General features: G+C 38.2%; 1 protein-coding gene across 2 annotated transcripts in view; it reads left to right on the forward strand.

The window, feature by feature from the left end:
• Nucleotides 1-2,004: 2,004 nt before the first annotated feature.
• Nucleotides 2,005-19,724, forward strand: part of fubp3 (far upstream element (FUSE) binding protein 3) — a 74,497-nt gene continuing 56,777 nt past the window's right edge. Inside the window, exon 1 of one of the 2 annotated variants that reach the window (XM_067439767.1) lies at nt 2,005-2,179. In XM_067439767.1, the coding sequence (XP_067295868.1) occupies nt 2,081-2,179 (99 nt within the window). In that variant the 5' untranslated portion in view covers nt 2,005-2,080. The remainder of the gene's footprint in view (nt 2,180-19,724) is intronic. The other variant, XM_067439768.1, reaches the window with a different exon arrangement.

The raw sequence follows: 19,724 nt of genomic DNA on the forward strand, positions 1-19,724 counted from the left end.
CCTGTTCATTACTCAAAACCACAATCATGGGTAAGACTGCCGACCTGACTGCTGTCCAGAAGGCCATCATTGACACCCTCAAGCGAGAGGGGAAGACACAGAAAGACATTTCTGAACGAATAGGCTGTTCCCAGAGTGCTGTATCAAGGCACCTCAGTGGGAAGTCTGTGGGAAGGAAAAAGTGTGGCAAAAAACGAGAAGAGGTGACCAGATCCTGAGGAAGATTGTGGAGAAGGACCGATTCCAGACCTTGGGGGACCTGCGGAAGCAGTGGACTGAGTCTGGAGTAGAAACATCCAGAGCCGCCGTGCACAGGCGTGAGCAGGAAATGGGCTACAGGTGCCGCATTCCCCAGGTCAAGACACTTCTGGGCTACAGAGAAGCAGCACTGGACTGTTGCTCAGGGGTCCAAAGTACTTTTTTCGGATGAAAGCAAATCTTGCACGTCATTGGGAAATCAAGGTGCCAGAGTCTGGAGGAAGACTGGGGAGAAGGAAATGCCCAAATGCCTGAAGTCCAGTGTCAAGTCCCCACAGTCAGTGATGGTCTGGGGTGCCATGTCAGCTGCTGGTGTTGGTCCACTGTGTTTTATCAAGGCCAGGGTCAGTGCAGCTCGCTATCAGGAGATTCTGGAGCACTTCATGCTTCCATCTGCTGAAAAGATTTATGGAGATGAAGATTTGGTTTCTCAGCACGACCTGGCACCTGCTCACAGTGCCAAAACCACTGGTAAATGGGTTACTGACCATGGTATAACTGTGCTCAACTCTCCTGACCTGAACCCCATAGAGCAGGGGTCCCCAATCTCGGTCCTGGAGGGCCACTGTCCTGCAGAGTTTAGCTCCAACCCCAATCAAACACACCTGAAACAGCTAATCAATGCATTTATAGGCATTGATTAGCTGTTTAAGGTATGTTTGATTGGGGTTGGAGCTAAACTCTGCAGGACAGTGGCCCTCCAGGACCGAGATTGGGGACCCCTGCCATAGAGAATCTGTGGGATATTGTGGAGAGAAAGTTGAGAGATGCGAGACCCAACACTCTGGATGAGCTTAAGGCCGCTCTCGAAGCCTCCTGGGCCTCCAGAACACCTCAGCAGTGCCACAGGCTGATCGCCTCCACGCCGCACTGAAGCAGTCATTTCTGCTAAAGGATTCCCCACCAAGTGTTGAGTGCAGAACTGAACATCATTATTTGAAGGTTGACTTTTTTTGTATTAAAAACACTTTTCTTTTATTGGTCAGATGAAATATGCTAATTTTTTGAGACAGGAATTTTGGGTTTTCATGAGCTGTTTGCCAAAATCATCAGTATTAAAACAATAAAAGACCTGAAATATTTCATTTGGTGTGCAATGAATCTAAAATATATGAAAGTTTAACTTTTATCATTACATTATGGAAAATAATGAACTTTATCACAATATGCTTTTTTTTAGAAGGACCTGTGTGTATGTGAGAGTGTGTTTGAGTGTGTGTGTGTTTGTGTATTTCTGTGTGTACATATAGGCTAGACTCACATTATATATTCAGAAACCTTTATGCTATTGTGTGTGAAAGTGTGTATGTCTGAGTGTGAAAGTGTGTTTGAGTGTGTGTGTGTGAAAGTGTGAGTATGTCTGTGTGCGGATTGTGTAGCCACATATAGACTCACACACACATTATATATTTACAAACTTTTATGCTAGATGCAAATAATTGATTTCACAGCACTATTATATATAACATATAAACACATTTCAGGCAACAATAATTCAAAGGACTTTACAAAGAATTATTAATAATAGCAGTCAGAAAATGTAACATAAAACAATAAAGATAAAAACGAAGTATATCGATAAATTAAGTGAAATGAAATAAAGATACACACAAAATCAAACACCTGCTAATGAGTAAAGGTTAAATAAAAAAACACACTTTCTGAGCCACTGTGAGAACCACGTGTGTGAAATCTCGCGGAGTCTCGTCTCCCTTTCAGATCTCGCGTTGTTCCGTCGACTTGTTTCCTGTTCCGGGGTCGATAGTGTACGCCGTGTGTGTGTTTATGCGCTTGTGTGTGTCGGTGTGTGTGAGTGTGTGTGATGATGATGATGGCGGAGCTGGTGCAGGGACAGGCCTCGGTGGCTCAGGCCGGGATGAAGGCGGACGGTTTCACGGACCCGTTCCTCCGCGCGCGACAGGTACGCGTGAACGTGTATGTGTGTGTGTGTAGACGAGCGCTCGCGGCTCGGTGTGTTAGTGTGTGTTTAACGACCCGCGTTTGGCGTGAGTGTAGCCTGTTAGCTGCTACTGCTGGAGGAGCTTTAAAACTCCAGCACACACACACTCACACACGCACACTCCCTCACACAGATTAAGGCCACAACTCAACAACTATAAAACACAATTTACACGCGCTCGAATCGCACAAATACAACTTTAGCACTGTGTGCTCGAGCAGAAACTAACGTTACACACACACACCAGGAACAAACTAACACTAACTGCTGCAACCTGTTGTTGTCATGCACACGTTTTAAAACTTACTTCAGTTCACACACACCGATGCGCGACAAACTCCAGCTTTGCGCAAACGGATGGAAAGTGCGCAGTGTGAAGTTTGTCGCGCACGTTGACACTTGTGCTAAGCACACACACACTCGTGTAGAGAATACACGCCGATGATCATGTGGTCGGAGCAGTTTTAGGACTGAAAAAAAACTGTCACCGTGTGTGTGTTGCACATTTTAAGGGTGTGTGTTCTTCAGGGCAGCACAATAATCATCATTTGACCAGCATTGCTGTAGTATATCAGCTCATATGAGCTCTTTTAATAATCATAATCATCATTTGACCAGCATTGCTGTAGTATATCAGCTCATATGAGCTCTTTTAATAATCATAATCATCATTTGACCAGCATTGCTGTAGTTTATCAGCTCCTATGAGCTCTTTTAATAATCATAATCATCATTTGACCAGCATTGCTGTAGTATATCAGCTCATATGAGCACTTTTAATAATCATAATCATCATTTGACCAGCATTGCTGTAGTATATCAGCTCATATGAGCGCTTTTAATAATCATAATCATCATTTGACCAGCATTGCTGTAGTATATCAGCTCATATGAGCGCTTTTAATAATCATAATCATCATTTGACCAGCATTGCTGTAGTATATCAGCTCCTATGAGCTCTTTTAATAATCATAATCATCATTTGACCAGCATTGCTGTAGTATATCAGCTCATATGAGCTCTTTTAATAATCATAATCATCATTTGACCAGCATTGCTGTAGTATATCAGCTCATATGAGCGCTTTTAATAATCATAATCATCATTTGACCAGCATTGCTGTAGTATATCAGCTCATATGAGCGCTTTTAATAATCATAATCATCATTTGACCAGCATTGCTGTAGTATATCAGCTCATATGAGCGCTTTTAATAATCATAATCATCATTTGACCAGCATTGCTGTAGTATATCAGCTCATATGAGCACTTTTAATAATCATAATCATCATTTGACCAGCATTGCTGTAGTATATCAGCTCATATGAGCGCTTTTAATAATCATAATCATCATTTGACCAGCATTGCTGTAGTATATCAGCTCATATGAGCTCTTTTAATAATCATAATCATCATTTGACCAGCAGTGCTGTAGTATATCAGCTCATATGAGCGCTTTTAATAATCATAATCATCATTTGACCAGCATTGCTGTAGTATATCAGCTCATATGAGCTCTTTTAATAATCATAATCATCATTTGACCAGCATTGCTGTAGTATATCAGCTCATATGAGCGCTTTTAATAATCATAATCATCATTTGACCAGCATTGCTGTAGTATATCAGCTCATATGAGCTCTTTTAATAATCATAATCATCATTTGACCAGCATTGCTGTAGTATATCAGCTCATATGAGCGCTTTTAATAATCATAATCATCATTTGACCAGCATTGCTGTAGTATATCAGCTCATATGAGCGCTTTTAATAATCATAATCATCATTTGACCAGCATTGCTGTAGTATATCAGCTCATATGAGCTCTTTTAATAATCATAATCATCATTTGACCAGCATTGCTGTAGTATATCAGCTCATATGAGCGCTTTTAATAATCATAATCATCATTTGACCAGCATTGCTGTAGTATATCAGCTCATATGAGCACTTTTAATAATCATAATCATCATTTGACCAGCATTGCTGTAGTATATCAGCTCATATGAGCTCTTTTAATAATCATAATCATCATTTGACCAGCATTGCTGTAGTATATCAGCTCATATGAGCGCTTTTAATAATCATAATCATCATTTGACCAGCATTGCTGTAGTATATCAGCTCATATGAGCTCTTTTAATAATCATAATCATCATTTGACCAGCATTGCTGTAGTATATCAGCTCATATGAGCTCTTTTAATAATCATAATCATCATTTGACCAGCATTGCTGTAGTATATCAGCTCATATGAGCGCTTTTAATAATCATAATCATCATTTGACCAGCATTGCTGTAGTATATCAGCTCATATGAGCTCTTTTAATAATCATAATCATCATTTGACCAGCATTGCTGTAGTATATCAGCTCATATGAGCGCTTTTAATAATCATAATCATCATTTGACCAGCATTGCTGTAGTATATCAGCTCATATGAGCGCTTTTAATAATCATAATCACCATTTGACCAGCATTGCTGTAGTATATCAGCCCATATGAGCGCTTTTAATAATCATAATCATCATTTGACCAGCATTGCTGTAGTATATCAGCTCATATGAGCTCTTTTAATAATCATAATCATCATTTGACCAGCATTGCTGTAGTATATCAGCTCATATGAGCTCTTTTAATAATCATAATCATCATTTGACCGGCATTGCTGTAGTATATCAGCTCATATGAGCGCTTTTAATAATCATAATCATCATTTGACCAGCATTGCTGTAGTATATCAGCTCATATGAGCGCTTTTAATAATCATAATCATCATTTGACCAGCATTGCTGTAGTATATCAGCTCATATGAGCGCTTTTAATAATCATAATCATCATTTGACCAGCATTGCTGTAGTATATCAGCTCATATGAGCGCTTTTAATAATCATAATCATCATTTGACCAGCATTGCTGTAGTATATCAGCTCATATGAGCGCTTTTAATAATCATAATCATCATTTGACCAGCATTGCTGTAGTATATCAGCTCATATGAGCTCTTTTAATAATCATAATCATCATTTGACCAGCATTGCTGTAGTATATCAGCTCATATGAGCTCTTTTAATAATCATAATCATCATTTGACCAGCATTGCTGTAGTATATCAGCTCATATGAGCTCTTTTAATAATCATAATCATCATTTGACCAGCATTGCTGTAGTATATCAGCTCATATGAGCGCTTTTAATAATCATAATCATCATTTGACCAGCATTGCTGTAGTATATCAGCTCATATGAGCGCTTTTAATAATCATAATCATCATTTGACCAGCATTGCTGTAGTATATCAGCTCATATGAGCGCTTTTAATAATCATAATCATCATTTGACCAGCATTGCTGTAGTATATCAGCTCATATGAGCTCTTTTAATAATCATAATCATCATTTGACCAGCATTGCTGTAGTATATCAGCTCATATGAGCGCTTTTAATAATCATAATCATCATTTGACCAGCATTGCTGTAGTATATCAGCTCATATGAGCGCTTTTAATAATCATAATCATCATTTGACCAGCATTGCTGTAGTATATCAGCTCATATGAGCTCTTTTAATAATCATAATCATCATTTGACCAGCATTGCTGTAGTATATCAGCTCATATGAGCGCTTTTAATAATCATAATCATCATTTGACCAGCATTGCTGTAGTATATCAGCTCATATGAGCTCTTTTAATAATCATAATCATCATTTGACCAGCATTGCTGTAGTATATCAGCTCATATGAGCGCTTTTAATAATCATAATCATCATTTGACCAGCATTGCTGTAGTATATCAGCTCATATGAGCTCTTTTAATAATCATAATCATCATTTGACCAGCATTGCTGTAGTATATCAGCTCATATGAGCGCTTTTAATAATCATAATCATCATTTGACCGGCATTGCTGTAGTATATCAGCTCATATGAGCGCTTTTAATAATCATAATCATCATTTGACCAGCATTGCTGTAGTATATCAGCTCATATGAGCGCTTTTAATAATCATAATCATCATTTGACCAGCATTGCTGTAGTATATCAGCTCATATGAGCGCTTTTAATAATCATAATCATCATTTGACCAGCATTGCTGTAGTATATCAGCTCATATGAGCGCTTTTAATAATCATAATCATCATTTGACCAGCATTGCTGTAGTATATCAGCTCATATGAGCTCTTTTAATAATCATAATCATCATTTGACCGGCATTGCTGTAGTATATCAGCTCATATGAGCTCTTTTAATAATCATAATCATCATTTGACCGGCATTGCTGTAGTATATCAGCTCATATGAGCGCTTTTAATAATCATAATCATCATTTGACCAGCATTGCTGTAGTATATCAGCTCATATGAGCGCTTTTAATAATCATAATCATCATTTGACCAGCATTGCTGTAGTATATCAGCTCATATGAGCGCTTTTAATAATCATAATCATCATTTGACCAGCATTGCTGTAGTATATCAGCTCATATGAGCGCTTTTAATAATCATAATCATCATTTGACCAGCATTGCTGTAGTATATCAGCTCATATGAGCGCTTTTAATAATCATAATCATCATTTGACCGGCATTGCTGTAGTATATCAGCTCATATCAGCTCTTTTAATAATCATAATCATCATTTGACCGGCATTGCTGTAGTATATCAGCTCATATGAGCGCTTTTAATAATCATAATCATCATTTGACCGGCATTGCTGTAGTATATCAGCTCATATGAGCGCTTTTAATAATCATAATCATCATTTGACCAGCATTGCTGTAGTATATCAGCTCATATGAGCGCTTTTAATAATCATAATCATCATTTGACCAGCATTGCTGTAGTATATCAGCTCATATGAGCTCTTTTAATAATCATAATCATCATTTGACCAGCATTGCTGTAGTATTTCAGCTCATATGAGCTCTTTTAATAATCATAATCATCATTTGACCAGCATTGCTGTAGTATATCAGCTCCTATGAGCTCTTTTAATAATCATAATCATCATTTGACCAGCATTGCTGTAGTATATCAGCTCATATGAGCGCTTTTAATAATCATAATCATCATTTGACCAGCATTGCTGTAGTATATCAGCTCATATGAGCGCTTTTAATAATCATAATCATCATTTGACCAGCATTGCTGTAGTATATCAGCTCATATGAGCGCTTTTAATAATCATAATCATCATTTGACCAGCATTGCTGTAGTATATCAGCTCATATGAGCGCTTTTAATAATCATAATCATCATTTGACCAGCATTGCTGTAGTTTATCAGCTCATATGAGCGCTTTTAATAATCATAATCATCATTTGACCAGCATTGCTGTAGTATATCAGCTCATATGAGCACTTTTAATAATCATAATCATCATTTGACCAGCATTGCTGTAGTATATCAGCTCATATGAGCTCTTTTAATAATCATAATCATCATTTGACCAGCATTGCTGTAGTTTATCAGCTCATATGAGTGCTTTTAATAATCATAATCATCATTTGACCAGCATTGCTGTAGTATATCAGCTCATATGAGCACTTTTAATAATCATAATCATCATTTGACCAGCATTGCTGTAGTATATCAGCTCATATGAGCGCTTTTAATAATCATAATCATCATTTGACCAGCATTGCTGTAGTATATCAGCTCATATGAGCTCTTTTAATAATCATAATCATCATTTGACCAGCATTGCTGTAGTATATCAGCTCATATGAGCTCTTTTAATAATCATAATCATCATTTGACCAGCATTGCTGTAGTATATCAGCTCATATGAGCTCTTTTAATAATCATAATCATCATTTGACCAGCATTGCTGTAGTATATCAGCTCATATGAGCTCTTTTAATAATCATAATCATCATTTGACCAGCATTGCTGTAGTATATCAGCTCATATGAGCGCTTTTGCTCTTAGTAAGATGCAGATGTTACAGTAGTAGTTCAGTAATTGATCTGAGTGTTACAGTGAGGCGTGAATTTGAGACACTTTGAGACGAGTCGCTCATGCATACGTGTGTCCGCGCCACGTTTGCATAACATGTAAAGCCAGACGCGAGCTGAAAACTTGCCTGAATATTCCTCTATTTTAGCTTGTTTGTGACAAGTGAGTTATATTTTTCTTCTGAGCACGTTTGTGCAGTGGAGGCGAGCTGAAGTCTGTTCAGTCTGCAGGACTTCATTGGAAGGTCTCCGGAGTGTGAAGGCGGCGCCTGACCAATCAATACTCACTGAAGGCCTTTTATATCTGTGGACTTTAATATATGTTTATTTATTTATTTAATTAGTTTATTTATCAGGGACAATGTACAAAATACATGAATCTTACGAAAAGATGTTTTGTACCAGAGTTAGCTAATGCTAGTTTCCATCTGCAGTCCCCGGGCAGGTGCACACAATATTAAAACATGACATTACAATGACTTACACTAGCACTAACAAATACATACAATATGAGGAAAACACTAATCAAAAACTATCACAACCTAAAATATATACTACATAGTCTACATATATACTACATTGTCGTCACATTTGCCTTTTTCGCCCAAGCGGCTCCTCCCGTGACCTCTCTTGAAGCCAATACGGAACTAATGTAAACTGCGATTCCTCGACTGGCCACTAGAGCGGCTCCAGAAGGAGCAGAATCTCATTGAGCCCCATGTTAAAATTTCCAACTTTACAGCAGAGAAAAACATGTTTACAGTCTGGGACACATTGTGGTTTTGGTCTATACGGCTAATTTTGACCTTTATGACGACTCTGAGGGGGGTGAATTTTGTTATAACTCATTCGTTTACGTTATATAAAGCCTTAAAGTTCTCCATAATTAAGGGCTTGAGTTACTTTGAATGACAGGTGGATAGCCAGTTATATATTCATTGTGTCTCCTAAGCTCCGCCCACATCACGCCTTTTCGCCCATTTTCTGTTATCCGGGTGTGACACGCGATGTCTCGCTCACAAGATGGCGACGCCCAGCTCGCCCCTACTTTAAGCTTCAGAACGGCTTATCAGAATCCTATGGGTGACGTCACGGACACTACGGCCATATTTTTTTACAGTCTATGGTTTCGCCTCAGTTTGTGTAGCGCTCTGCCATCTAGCGGTGAACTTCGAAACAGCTGTATATACCGAAATGTGCAAAATCATGATATTGTACCATTTGAAGACTAGCAAGGGTTTATGATGTCACCAACCCAGGAAGAAGCTCGTTGTAGTCCAAACCGGCCATTTTTGTAGGCGATAAACTGGCGTAACTTTAAAAGACAATATCTCCGTTTGCAGTGAACTTTCAGCGCTGTAACTTTGCAGAGACTGTTTATGCTCAAGCAGCGACATTACACACTAACTAAAGTTAAACAAGTCAAATCGCATACAGCCACCCCTTTAATAAAGTTCCATGTCGTACCGTTTATTATAGCAGGGTATCGCAGTACTTTTCTATACCGGTATATTTTGCAACACTAGTTGTTGGGGGAAACGCATTACTAGTAACTTGAGTTGCATAATCAATTACTTTTTCAAGTAACTAGTAAAGTAATGCATTACTTTTTAAAATTTAAAGTAAGAGTTACTTTTCATATTCATTTGACTGACAGCCCTCTTGTCCCGATGTTAAGAAACATCAAGAGTAAGTGCAAAGGTGTTGAGTGTGAACAGGTTATAGTGGTTCTAAACTAAATGTGAGCATTTATCTAATTTGCACAATAAAGATTTAGTGCTCAAAAGTACTAAAATACTATACTATTATAATACTATTTCTGGCCTTATCGCCCAGCCCTACCCTCTACTGTACATGCATGAATCTGCATTTTTGCCTTGGGCTGAGGTTTATTATTTCAATTTTGGTGTGAAGAGGTCTTTGCATTTGCACAAAAATAGTACTTTTGTGTTATAAAAAACAAAGGTGAGAAAAAATAACGCAAAAGTAACGTAGCAGCACATTACTTTTCTTAAAGGGGGGGTGAAACACTCAGTTTCAGTCAATCTCATGTCAATCTTGAGTACCTATAGAGTAGTATAGCATCCTTCATATTTCCGAAAAGTCTTTAGTTTTATTATATTTATAAAAGAAATATGGGCTGTACCGAGTCTTTCCGGAAAAAACCGAGCGGCTGGAGGCGTATCGTGTGGGCGGAGCTAAAGAATGATGAGCGCGCAGCTAGTGCACGAGTAACCCTAATAATTGGCTGTCAATCAGATTCAACTAATACAGATAATGATCCAGAATCAGATCCGGAGGCTGAAATAAACGGAACAGGAGAAACAGCAGCAGCAGGACGTCCGTCTCTGTGGTATGGACTGTATTTAGTGGCCTGTCAGTATTTGTGTTAGCCTAGAAATCTAGACGCACCCTAGCGGCAGCAAATTTAATTTGCCCGCAAGTGTCGTCTAGGAACTCTTAATACCCTTCTGAGCTGTATATTGTGTATAGTGTCGGTGGGCGGGGCCTAGTGTTGCAACGGCGCGTCGACGTCATCGATGACGTCGACTACGGAAATACGTTGACGTTCGTGAAATGCGTCGACGCGTCGTGTCAGACGTTCATCTCGCGTAATGTTGGCTTCTGCTCATCTCGCGTAATGTTGGCTTCTGCTCATCTCGCGTAATGTTGGCTTCTGCTCATCTCGCGTAATGTTGGCTTCTGCTCATCTCGCGTAATGTTGGCTTCTGCTCATCTCGCGTAATGTTGGCTTCTGCTCATCTCGCGTAATGTTGGCTTCTGCTCATCTCGCGTAATGTTGGCTTCTGCTCATCTCGCGTAATGTTGGCTTCTGCTCATCTCGCGTAATGTTGGCTTCTGCTCATCTCGCGTAATGTTGGCTTCTGCTCATCTCGCGTAATGTTGGCTTCTGCTCATCTCGCGTAATGTTGGCTTCTGCTCCTGGTTCTATCACAAAAACCAAGACCGCGAATATCAAAAGTATGGGAATACTTTAAACAGAGGCCAAACAGTGTTTCCCACACATAGACTAATTTGTGGCGGACTGCCACATAATCAATAACGGCCGCCACATTCGTCATTCATTCATTTTTACGCTATTTAAAAGACCCACGCATATTCGTTTAGCGAATTTCCTTAAGCTCTCTCTCCGCCCTTTTGCGCGTCTCTTACTCACTCACACACACACACACATGCGTTGCATTCGACCGTAAAACAAGGCAGCGCGCGGTCACGGCGCTCATATAATTCTAAACAAGCCAGCGCGGTGTCAATCAATACAGACCAGTGTTTCCCAACCGGGATCCCGAGCAAAAGTTGCGGGGACGCACTTACACTTTGGTTCATCTCGCATCTGATGACGCATCTTTAATATGTTTTGCCCACTAAAACGTGGGCAAAACGGTCTCTCTTTGTAAACTTTATAAAAACGCATGCGAGTGCTGCCGTACGTCCAAATATGAGCAGTCATTTTCACCGTCATCACCCCCGTGTAGCCAGGAGACTCGAATGAGAAGATCTGTCTCTGTGCACTCGTCCCAAAGCACGCAAATATTGAGTTATCTTTCAAATCCTGTGCTTAAACGGACGAACTCACAAAAAGTATGTCAAAATGTCATAGCCTACTCTATGCCTTAAGTGAACTTTATACAGAAAATACGACGACTATCCGTGGGTCTTAAAGGGGCAGTAGCCTTCACTGCTGTCTGTTTAATGTCAAACAAAAGATAGACATCACTCACTGCTCCTGACTGCTTTTGTAAGTTTAATAAGGATTATTTTTTAATTTTAAACAGTTAAATGTGTGGTTATTTTACTTTTGATTACTTCATTCCATTTCTCTACCTAAAAACTAATGTTGGACCTACCTGAAAATCCTGAAAAGCATTGTTTATTTTATTCTCATCTTTGCTCAATAGTATTTATTTGTGCTGCTGCTTCTATTTAAGTTATCTGTTCTTATTTTCTTTATTTTCATTTGACAGTAGTCCTTTTTCCCCTGAACATAGCAAATACCGAACTGCACTGAAACCTGAACCTAAAACCGTGATACAGAGCGAACTGTGAGCGATCTGTACTGTTACACCTCTAGCGTAACTTATGTGAGGGGGTGCCACAGAATTTTGAAAAATTTCAAAGGGTAAAAAAATAAGTCGTTAGATTAGTCGACTATTCTGAAAAATAATCGTTAGATTAGTCGACAGAAAAAATAATCGTTAGATTAGTCGACAGAAAAAATAATCGTTAGATTAGTCGACAGAAAAAATAATCGTTAGATTAGTCGACAGAAAAAATAATCGTTAGTTGCAGCTCTAGCGGGGCCATAATGACGACGGCCGAGTTGGGTTTGCGTGCTTCTGTTGTCTAGTAAACACAGAAACTGGCGAACGGCGGCGGTCTTTCGAATCAGCTTTGACCGCAACTCTGGAAGACTTGGAGTTAAGCTTTTCTCTGAGAAAAGAACAAAGAACGGCACTGAAGTGATTCTTAAAAAGGGAAGATGTGTTCTGAGTTTAGCCGACCGGATACGGCGAATGTTTAATCGGTCAGCGAGCTCTGCTTCACCTTCATGTTGCTCTGGTTGGTGTAGCGCTATCCTATCGCGTGCAGAGGGAGTTTGAAAGACAACCGTTTATCCGCCCCTCGGACTGAGCCCTGTCTATGGTGAGTTTCCAGACAAAACATCTTGATGAGGCTCTGGCTTGTCAGGCTATATTTGTGTCTTTACTCGCAGTTTATGAGGTCATGATTCGGTTTATGGACTATTGTATGCGACTAAACCTTAGCAGTAGCAAGCAAAACGGTTTTGCACGTCAGACCAGTGTAACGTTATACAGAGAACAGCAATGGAGTCCGTTAGCGCATTTGAATGATGAAGCACGCTTTGTGAGAACGCTAGGTTTATGTTTGGGTGGTTTTACAATAATCAAACTGACACATATAGTGGTCAGCTAAACAAATGTATTTAAACACACACCATAGATCGCATCCTCCATTGATAAATTAACTAACGTTATACGCGATCGTGTCCTTTACTGATGTTTACTCACGCGACGATAGCCGACAGCACAGACATTTGAAGCAGTTTTACTCACCGGCTGCTTCCAAAGCAGGACCGAACCTTTATCGCTGGGACCGCTCCGTCAGAAACACACTTCTTTTGTAACTGTTGATTTGGTGAAGTCCTGACAGCCATGACGTGGAGATCAGTTTTGCGACGCGACTGAAGCGATGTTGTGAAGCTTCCCGTCATTTCTGCGTTCAAATCGGTTCAAATGCAGCGCTGCCTTCCCAGAATGCTGTGCGGACGCGTTAAAGTCATTTGACGTCACCCATAGGAATAAAGAGGAGCGCAGCGCGTCAGAAGTGTTGACGGACGACTGGATCTGCAGCTGAGAGTGTGTATGGGCGTGTGTTTCCTCTCTCGCTCTAGTCACGCGCGCGCACCCTACCGGGAGAAGAGCCCGTACGGCCCATACAAGGACCTTCCGCTCTATTAACGTCAAGCCGACCCATACTCGAAAAAAACTCTCCGAAACTTGTGAGAAACCGGAAGGAGTATTTTTAACACAGAAATACTCCATCAAACGTCCAACATTAGTTTTTGAAACTTTGTCTATGTTTAGGATGGGAATCCAAGTCTTTAACAGTGGAGAGCTCAGTATGCATGAAACAGCATTTCACCGCCCCTTTAAAGAGTAACTAAGTAACTCAATTACCGTTTATACCCAAATATAAGACGACCCTGAATATAAGATGACCCTCCCCATTTTTCCAGACTTATTTTTGGGGGAAAAAATAGATTTTTGTGGAAATAATAAAATTATTTTATTTGAAAATTCTACTGATTATTCATTGGAAAAACACATTTTAACGCCATTCATTACAGGACTCGACATTAAGCATGTTCATGTGCTCATCCGAGTAAAAAATGTGCTTGTCCAGAAAAGTTATTTTTTTGTGTTATAAATATAATTTATTCTGAAGCAATATTCTCACCAGTGTTCAGTCAGCTTTGGCATTTTGAAATCCGCATATTTGTGATGTGGTTACCTTTTTTAAAGGGCATTTTTATTTGTTGCGTAGAATCTTTGTTTGGATCTATTTTCGCTGCTGAAACTGAACAAAAACAGTCAATATTGCATCTAAAATGTAAGTGACTTAATGTTAATGAATTGTTTATGGAGCTGTCATATGAAATCCGTGTCATTTTCAGTCGTGATGGTATTCAGGAAAACACACTCTTGGTTGTGTGTTGTTGTTTAACTGTATCATGTTGTAAATATAAAAACTGCACATGTTGAATGTTTAGTAGGGCTGTGCGATATGGAAGAAAAATGCAATATGCAATATCTTGTTAAATAATGCGATACGATATTGCAATTAGTGTGCAAAATCTATTTAAATTATTTTTAACATCATGTTAAACATAGCGTCGTGTGCTTAGTCTATTCTCTGCTTATGCGTTGCCCTAAAATGTACACTTTTCACAATGTTGAAGGAGCCTATTAAAATCATTCAGATATTGCGCGCCGTTGCGATATGTACATATATGCGTTATTTCGGTATATTGAACACACTCTAATGTTTGGCTCAGTTTCTCAGTGTGAGCGGCGCTCGTGTTGTGATTTCTCTTCGAGAATCAACAGCGCCACCTTGTTACTGTCAGTTCATTATATATTATACTATTATAACTATTATACGGTAGTTACTTTTTAAGGGTTAGTTACAATGTTGTAATGCAATACTTTTCAAAGTAACTTTCCCCAACACTGTTGGCCACAGGCATAATCTGACACAGGCTAGTCAACTCTTACTTGGCTATTATTAATAGTAATTTAATAATGCGGACTATATGTAGAATTCGTAAACCCGTGTTATTAGCGACACCGGTGGCCGTGCAGTGAACTGCTGTCAGGAATCTTATTGCACGTAATGTACGTGATTCAAGACCCGATAAACACTCGGCATTATTTTTCGTTCCTTACTTAGAAATAAAAAAATGAGTTAGTTATTAATTCAATTGCAATTAATTTACGTCTTTCATTATTTTATTGTTGCTGCCGTTTCTGAAAGTAATAAGCTACGCAAGGCTCCGGTATCTTTGAAATACTAGTATGATTGGTTTTTATTTTTTATATATGTATTTTTGTTTTGTTTTAATTTTAAAGTCAACAATTTAGTAGCGTTTTGCTATTTACATTTTTTAAATGTGTAGTTTGTATTATTATTATTTTCCATTTCAGTTTTAATTTTTATTAATAGTTTTAATTTTTTTTAAAAGCCTTTTAATTTTAAAGTTTTAGCAATGACATTTGTTTTACTTTTTTTTATTATTTTTTATTTTATTTTATATCTTTTCTGTTTTAATATGAAAGTTTTAGCAGTTTATCTTTTGCAATTTTATTTAATACATCAAATTTAATATTTCAGTGTAATTTTATTTTTATTAACAGTTTTAATTGTTGTTGTTTTTTTATCGTTTTAATTGTAAAGTTTTAACATTTTTTAAAAAACTTTTTTTAATACATCTATTTTTTGTTTTTATTTCAGTTTTACTTTTTTATTAATAGTTTAAATAGTTTTTTTATTGTTTTTATAGTTTGAATTTTAAAGTTTTAACAATTTAGTGTTTTTATTTGCAATTGTATTTTTTAATACGTCAATTTTTTCTATTTTTTCCATTTTAGTTTAGTTTATTTGTATTAATAGTTTGAATTTTTATTTTATATAATTTTTTTTTTTTTTTTTGCTATTAGTGTCGTTTTTTTTTATTAAATTTTTAATACATCAAGTTAAACTAATTAAAAAATGTTGGCAACTAACTTATTTTTAATATTTTATTTTAGTTGACTCTAATAACACCGTTTCGACCTCTTATAGCTTATTTCTGTGTATGAATGCCGTTGTGTTTGTCTCTTTATTGTTCTGTGGCTCTAGTTTTGCTGTTTCTCATTGGTTCTCTAATCCTCAGGTAGTTGATCAGTTTTTGCTCCATGTCCTCCATTTCGTAGCGTGTCATTGTACACACAGAGACACCTGTGTCCAGTCGTAAGTTTTCCTCGTGTTTTCCGCCCCTCGTGTTCAGCTTTTATCAGCTCCACTGGGGAATAAATAGCCTGGGCTCAGGTCCAGGATCTCAGGCCCGTTTCACAGCCTGTGTGGGACCAGCGCCGTCTCTTTACCTTCAGCACCGGATTTATCAGAGCCTCGCAATACACGTTATCAGGTCCTGCGATAGAAACGAGCGCTTGTTTGATTTGGGATGACATGATTGTGAATGTTAAATTAATGCTGTAGAAATGTTAGTTATGAAGCTAGAATGATAAAATTTCATGCTTTTAATTTAAAATCATTGTGTTTGTATCTATACATTATGAATGAATTAACACACAAGCACATGCACGCATATACATGCATACACACATATACACACGTGCGCATATAAATGCATGCATACACGCATACACACAAATACACGCATACGCAGACACTCATACATGCATACACACATACAACACTTGCATGCGTGCACACGTGTGCATATGCATACATACACGCATGCACGCATATACATGCATAAGCCATGCACACGCACCATATACATGCATACACAGATTCACACATGCATGCACGCATGTACACACATACGCACATGCACCATATACATGCATACACACACGGATTCACACACATGCATACACACATATTAGACACATATACGGACACACAAACGCACGCGCATACACACAAATCCGCATGCATGTACATGCATACGGACTCATATGGACCTGCATTAGCACACGTATATACACATATTTGCACTCATGCATACGCATATATGTATATATGCATGTGTGCAAATGTATGCGTGTGTGTATGCATGTGTGCAAATGTATGCGTGTGCAAATGTATGCGTGTGCAAATGCATGTGTGTATATATACTTTTGTGCATTGCATTCATATGTCTTTGCTGTGCTCGTCTCTTTCCGAGCTGATTTCTCAGTGCACTCTGTCTGCAGGAGTGTTGGTTTGTGTTTGATTTGTGATGACGTCTTTGTGAACATGTTGCGTAATCAGGTCCACCCGTGCAGTGGCAGCTTAACCTGTGTCTCTTCTCATTTCATTCAGTCACGATTGACTCCATCAGTCCAGGCCGTGTTGATTAGCCGTAATCCAGCTCTTGCTCCTCCACCCATAATCGCGCGCATTGTTGCGCGTTTGCATGGACGTGTGCCAGCGTGCTTGTTGCATCATGGGTAACTAATGGGCTCCATTGACCTACATTGAGTTCAACTCCTTGTGAGCAGAGGACATTTCACTCTTTTAATTTTAATTAATGCTTGGATATGAGTCTCCATTTTAAAAAAAATCATCGCAATGGCTGAGATATAAACCTGCCAAAATACGTGGCGTACTTTTTGAAATGACATCACTAGGGCTGTGTGTTGCCAAGAATCTGGCGATACGATACATATCACGATACATGGATTACGATGCGATATTGTACGAAAAAATATATCGTTTTTTACAAAGATTAATTTAAAAGAATAAAGATCACAACCATATGCATAAAACATGACAAGTAACTGTTTTATTTAATGAATACAGTATCATTTAAATCACTATTTTGTGCAATCTAAGTTGCCATTTGAAGTAGAGAGCTGGTCATCATATCCACATCGCTCTGATCAGATGCTTTCGTTCTGCTGCCACCGCTGTCAGTTTTGGTGTGTGTTTATTTTGTTACTTAGAGTAAAATGTGTTCTATTCTACTGAAACGCTTCTCAGCAGCGCGGATGGCGTCGGGATGTTAAGCGAGCTCTCCGGTTCAATATTTCCAGAGTACTGGATTTTAACTTGGCCTATTTTGCAAACAAAATGACTTGTCGATTTCCTTAGTGGCGGCTTTGTAGCTCAAACCAAAATGAGTCCACTCTTGAGCTCTGTTAGCCGCGGGATTGTCTTGTGAGGTTTGCTAATGCTAATGCACACACATTCACCTTATGTTCTGAGATAACACTGCCATCTAGCGGTTGGGTTGTATGCAGTCTGGTTTAATTCAAACACAAAGCCACGAATCTTGGATGTAAATATATAAATAACGATACAGTGTTTTCGAGAATCGATACTCACTAGGGATGTTAATCGGCTCGGTGGTCGGTCAAGACAATGTTTAGTTTTCGCCAACCCTAATGCTCGCATGTATCGATATTTTCTTACACCCTACTTATCACGAGAGGAAAAAAATACGTTTTAGATGCATTACAGCGGGTGAATGGATACGCCGTCATTCGCAATAGTTTTTTAGCGACTTTTAGTGATGATCTGTAATGGAAACGCAGCTACTGAGAGAGCAGTCCCGCTAATTAAAGTGGATTCAGGCCAATTTGTAAGCGTGTTTGACCCATTCATCATTTAAGCGTCAAAATTAGCCGATAGCGCAGGCCATTTTTGGGTTGGATCTTCCCCCTAAGCTGGAGAAAGATCCCGGTTGAATGGCAACAAGTGTCCAGTTGTTCGGCTGAATTCCTCCCAAATGCTGTTTACCTTCTGCTGCGTTTCTTGGAGCCTTTCCCTCGAGTCGCTCATTTATCCAGGCATTCGCATAGCTGGCATTCCTTCCCAACATTCCCCAGAAAGAAGGTTTAGCTGGAGGGAAAAGCTGGAGACCGGCCTGTGTGTGTCTCGTTCTGCCCCACTCGAGTCTTTCTCCTCGAAATGGCCTCTGACTTTATCAGAGCTTGTCTTGCATGCTCCGGGCAAATGCAATTACACTGCAAAAAATGCTTTTCTTACTTAGTATTTTTGTCTTGTTTCTAGTCCGAACATCTAAAAATTCTTAAAGCAAGAAGTATTTACTGTACAAGGAAAAGCAGTTGTCATGTTTTGGGGAAAAATAACTCAAAATAAGATAAATAATCTGCCAATGGGGTGAGAAAAATAATCTCAATTCAAACAGAAAACAAGATTTTACTCACTCCCTTGACAGATTATTTATCTTATTTTAAGCAAAAACTCTCTTCATTTTGAGTTATTTTCTCCCAAAACAAGACAATAATTTTTACTTGTCTAGTAATTGTTTCTTAATGTAAGAATTTTTAGATATTTAGACTGGAAACAAGACAAAAATACTAAGTAAGAAAAGCATTTTTTTGCAGTGTGAGATTTGGGGAGTAATAACTCCTTATTGTTTCATATTCTTAATTGTCTGGACATGTCAGTTTAGAGAGATTTTTTTAAGCAAGAATGATGAAATTGCATGCTTTGTACATGCTATATCTATTTTAAGCAAAAACATTTGTAATGTAATATAATGCATAATATAAAGTGTATAGCTTTTATTTAATGCATTTTTGAATTACTTTTATATTTTATTAATATTCTCCTGTTATCAAATAATACAGTCGTTATTAAATAAATACTGTAAAATATATTTATTAAGCAAGAATGATAAAATGACAATTGTCATGTTTTTATCAATCATATAGAGTTCAACAAAAACCGTAATCCAATGGAAACATTATATATATTTATTATTTATATA

This window comes from Pseudorasbora parva, chromosome 3 (assembly GCF_024679245.1).
Source record: "Pseudorasbora parva isolate DD20220531a chromosome 3, ASM2467924v1, whole genome shotgun sequence".
Lineage (NCBI taxonomy): Eukaryota > Metazoa > Chordata > Actinopteri > Cypriniformes > Gobionidae > Pseudorasbora > Pseudorasbora parva.